This window comes from Bos javanicus, chromosome X (genome assembly GCF_032452875.1).
Source record: "Bos javanicus breed banteng chromosome X, ARS-OSU_banteng_1.0, whole genome shotgun sequence".
Classification (NCBI taxonomy): domain Eukaryota; kingdom Metazoa; phylum Chordata; class Mammalia; order Artiodactyla; family Bovidae; genus Bos; species Bos javanicus.
This window is the reverse complement of record NC_083897.1, coordinates 108,321,213-108,326,518: the sequence shown is the minus strand read 5'-3', so window position 1 is coordinate 108,326,518 and position 5,306 is coordinate 108,321,213. Positions and strand designations below refer to the sequence as shown.

Sequence of the window (5,306 nt, the reverse complement as noted above, 5' to 3'; positions counted from 1 at the left end):
GGATTGGAAGAATCAATATAGTGAAAATGAGTATACTACCCAAAGCAATTTATAGATTCAATGCAATCCCTATCAAGCTACCAACGGTATTCTTCATAGAGCTAGAACAAATAATTTCACAATTTGTATGGAAATCCAAAAAACCTCGAATAGCCAAAGCTATCTTGAGAAAGAAGAATGGAACTGGAGGAATCAACCTACCTGACTTCAGACTCTATTACAAAGCCACAGTCATCAAGACAGTATGGTACTGGCACAAAGACAGAAATATTGATCAATGGAACAAAATAGAAAGCCCAGAGATAAATCCACGCACATATGGACACCTTATCTTTGACAAAGGAGGCAAGAATATACAATGGAGAAAAGACAATCTCTTTAACAAGTGGTGCTGGGAAAACTGGTCAACCACTTGTAAAAGAATGAAACTAGAACACTTTCTAACACCCTACACAAAAATAAACTCAAAATGGATTAAAGATCTCAACGTAAGACCAGAAACTATAAAACTCCTAGAGGAGAACATAGGCAAAACACTCTCTGACATACATCACAGCAGGATCCTCTATGACCCACCTCCCAGAATATTGGAAATAAAAGCAAAAATAAACAAATGGGACCTAATTAAACTTAAAACCTTCTGCACAACAAAGGAAACTATTAGCAAGGTGAAAAGGCAGCCTTCAGAATGGGAGAAAATAATAGCAAATGAAGCAATGGACAAACAACTAATCTCAAAAATACACAAGCAACTCCTACAGCTCAACTCCAGAAAAATAAATGACCCAATCAAAAAATGGGCCAAAGAACTAAATAGACATTTCTCCAAAGAAGACATACAGATGGCTAACAAACACATGAAAAGATGCTCAACATCACTCATTATCAGAGAAATGCAAATCAAAACCACTATGAGGTACCATTTCATGCCAGTCAGAATGGCTGCGATCCAAAAGTCTACAAGCAATAAATGCTGGAGAGGATGTGGAGAAAAGGGAACTCTCTTACACTGTTGGTGGGAATGCAAACTAGTACAGCCACTATGGAGAACAGTGTGGAGATTCCTTAAAAAACTGGAAATAGAACTGCCTTATGATCCAGCAATCCCACTGCTGGGCATACACACTGAGGAAACCAGAAGAGAAAGAGACACGTGTACCCCAATGTTCATCGCAGCACTGTTTATAATAGCCAGGACATGGAAGCAACCTAGATGCCCATCAGCAGATGAATGGATAAGAAAGCTGTGGTACGTATACACAATGGAGTATTACTCAGCCATTAAAAAGAATACATTTGAATCAGTTCTAATGAGATGGATAAAACTGGAACCTATTATACAGATTGTAGTAAGCCAGAAAGAAAAACACCAATACAGTATACTAACACATATATATGGAATTTAGAAAGATGGTAACAATAACCCTGTGTACAAGACAGCAAAAGAGACACCGATGTATAGATCAGTCTATGGACTCTGTGGGAGAGGGAGAGGGTGGGATGATTTGGGAGAATAGCATTGAAACATGTATAATATCGTGTATGAAATGAGTCGCCAGTCCAGGTTCGATGCACGGTACTGGATGCTTGGGACTGGTGCACTGGGACGACCCAGAGGGAGGGCAGGGGAGGGAGGAGGGAGGAGGGTTCAGGATGGGGAACGCAGGTATACCTGTGGCGGATTCATTTCGATATTTGGCAAAACTAATACAATATTGTAAAGTTTAAAAATAAAATAAAATTTAAAAAAAAATAAAAAATTTTGGAACTACTAGATATCCGCAGGAAGAATAAAAATAAAAAACTTTGGGATTTAACTCATGGTGCAGTGAATAAGAATCCATCTGCCAATGCAGGGCACACAGGTTTGATCCCTGGTAGGGGAAGATCCCACATGCTGAGGAGCAATTAATTTGCTCCCCAAATGCCACAACTACTGAGCCCATGCTCTAGAGCCTATGCTCCTGCAACAAGAGAAACCACCACAATGAAAAGGCCACACACACAACTGGAGAGTGGCCACTGCTAACTGCAACTAGAGAAAGCCTGATCACAGCAACAAAGACCCAGTACTGCCAAACATAAATAAATAAATAAAATTAATAACTTTGATCCATATCTTACATCATCTAAAGAATTGAAAGAGATGACAAATCTTAACATAAAACCTAAAGATTATACAAATTTTAGCAGAATAGGCAAACTTTGGATAGGCAAAGCTTTCTTAGATACAACACAAAAAGACAAGCCATATACTGGATATATACTTGATATACTGGACTTCATCAAATGTAAAAACTGTTCGTTAAAAGACAGTTTTAAGACAATGAAAAGAAAAATCATAAGTGGAGAAGAAAATGCTTACAAATCATATATTACATCCAGAATATACAAAGAATTCTAAAAATAAGAGACGTCCATCAAAATTATTTTATTTTATTTTTTAACTTTACAATATTGTATTGGTTTTGCCATATATCAACATGAATCTGCCACAGGTATACACGTGTTCCGCATCCTGAACCCTCCTCCCTCCTCCCTCCCTGTACCATCCCTCTGGGTCGTCCCAGTGCACCAGCCCCAAGCATCCAGTATCGTGCATCAAACCTGGACTGGCGACTCGTTTCATATATGATATTATACATGTTTCAATGCCATTCTCCCAAATCATCCCACCCTCTCCCTCTCCCACAGAGTCCAAAAGATTGCTCTATACATCAGTGTCTCTTTTGCTGTCTCATATACAGGGTTATTGTTACCATTTTTCTAAATTCCATATATATGCGTTAGTATACTGTACTGGTGTTTTTCTTTCTGGCTTACTTCACTCTGTATAATAGGCTCCAGTTTCATCCACCTCTTTTTAAAAGTACAAAAAATTTGAATAGACTTTTGTGTGTGCATGCTCAATTGTGTCCGACTCTCTGTGACCCCATGGACTATAGCTCTCCAGGCTCCTCTGTCCATGGAATTGTCCAGGCAAGAATACTGGATTGGGTTACCTCTTCCTACTCCAGGGGACCTTCCCAACCCAGGGATTAAACCCATGTCTCCTGAGTTTCCTGCATTGGCAGGCAGATTCTTTACCACTAGTGCCACCTGGGAAGCCCCTATACACAACTAGAAGAAATATTAACTAGTACAACCAGTTTGGAAAAGTTTGGTAGTAGTCTAAAACATAAAACCTCATCTGCTCCCAGCTTTCCATCAGTTAAAGTTTACCCAAGAGAAATGAAAGTATATGGATATACAAAGACAGAAACACAAATATTTGCAGCAGCTTTGTGATAGCCTCAAACTGCAAATAATCCAAATGTCCATCAAAAGATGAGTGCATAAATAAGTGATGCTATGTCCATACCACGGACTAGTAACAACAACACAGTAACTACAACAAAAAAGAATGTGCCTTCACTGCGCATCCTGGGAGAATGCAGGTTTCACATGGCGCCTACATTGATCCGCCTCCAGGAAGAATCTAGCGGCACCTGGCTACGTGGTCTCCTAGCAACCGGAGAAGCCTGGACAACAAACTACTAAAGTGGTGAGTCCCCCTCGAGGCCAGAGGAACCATGGAAGACAAGAAGTGGCTGCTAGGGCCGGGGTTACTGGAACCGATGCCCCTGGGCATGAACTGCAAGCCCTGGTACAAAGACAAGTTACCCTCCAAGTGTTTCGCAAAGCACAAGAAGGCACTCCTGAAATTCCCCACATACCTGGACAGCCGGCAGTGGGTATTTGTGAAAGAGGGGCTGGACGACTTCCGGAAGGGCTGCCCACCTTGTAAAGATCTGATCACTCGAGGACCTAATGAGGGCTTTCTCCCCGTGATTGCTCACAGAGTTCCCCAGCATGCCCCCCCAAAGAAAAAGCTGCCAGCGGAAGCAGAGGTGTTCTCCATGCTTTCATCAGCCCAGCAAGCACGGAAGGCATTCGTGGAGGAAATCGAAGCCCACCTGACCAGGCATCCCTTGGCGCTCTGCCCAAAGCTGAAGGAAGATCTACCTGCAGACCTCTTATTAAAGGTGCTGGAAGTGCTCGATCCTGACAGAAAGCTGGAGGACTTGTGGGCTTACTGTCTGGGTCCCAAGAGAAAAAAGAAGTACCCCAAAAAGCTTCGTAAAAAATCCCCTGCAATGGTCCAGCTGGAACCTGTCAAGGAGGCTCCCGTGTCACACCCAGCCAATTTATATTATGAAGACGAGAAGTCAAGCAGAAAGGAGTCACTCACTGATTCGTCTTCTAATGTACCAAAAGGAATTCAGAAATTCTGCAAATGGGTTTCTACTTTCGGAGACTTGCGCATTGACGAACAGTTCATCATGAAACTGTGTGAGGTTGGCTGTGACTGCCCACCAACCCACGACAAAGCCCGCATGAAGAAAATATCCCAGGTTTCTTCAAAGGTAAGGTTCGGCATCAGGATAGGTAAAATGGAGGCGAAAAATTTCTCCATGGAGGAACCAAACTGGGAGAGGAAACTCCAGAAACCACACAGTCCTTATAAACCTGACTGGGTGAAGATAAGGTATGGTGCATGGTACCTGCAGCCCAAGTTGTGGAAAAAGCTAATAAATGACGAACCTTTGATTGATCCCAAGGCCTTACTTGGAGGTGGGATTTTTGGAAGGAAGTTTCCTGAACAGGACATTCTTGAAGATCTTTATGGAACAATTGCATTTAAAGATTTCATTCTAAGCAAGGGCTACCGGATGCCAGACATCCTTGAGAGGTTATTCACCAGGAAGGGATGGAAATATGATTCTGTTAAGACTCCTATACACAAAGTGATAAAAATCAACTTAATGGGAGAAGAAGATGCACGGGAAGATGCTTAGACATTTTTCTATTTACTACTTAACTTGGCTTTTTTCTCTCTCATTGTAACACCCATCAGAATTCATGGTGAGTGTCCATCCCACCATGTATGTACAACTTTGATTCTACATCTGTAAATTTAATACCTAATGCTTATCAACAGTTCTCAATGACCTTCTGCTTGGGTTTATCAATATTTTATCACTTTTATCACCTATGAAATCAATATTCACAAATACTCTTCTCACATTTTATAGCATTGTGAATACCACATAGTTGTATCAGTTATTTGTAAAAATCAAACCACAAAAATAATTACTTTTTAAGAGTATGATCTAGCTATGTCAGCTACAAAATGGGATCAATTTCAAAATAATTGTGTTGAGAAAAAGGAGACATGCAGTTCCATTTGTATTAAAATCATAATGAGTTAATTATGACAATTACTCTTAAGTACAACTGGTAGCCAAAATAATGTTAGCCCCATT

At 40.8% G+C, this 5,306-nt stretch overlaps 1 protein-coding gene across 1 annotated transcript; it reads left to right on the top strand.

The window, feature by feature from the left end:
* Positions 1 to 3,527: 3,527 nt before the first annotated feature.
* On the top strand, positions 3,528 to 4,983 carry LOC133242857 (protein FAM47E-like). Its single transcript, XM_061409085.1, has one exon. The coding sequence runs from the start codon at positions 3,573 to 3,575 to the stop codon at positions 4,836 to 4,838; it is 1,266 nt and encodes a 421-aa protein (XP_061265069.1). The 5' UTR covers positions 3,528 to 3,572; the 3' UTR covers positions 4,839 to 4,983.
* The last annotated feature ends 323 nt before the right edge of the window (positions 4,984 to 5,306 follow it).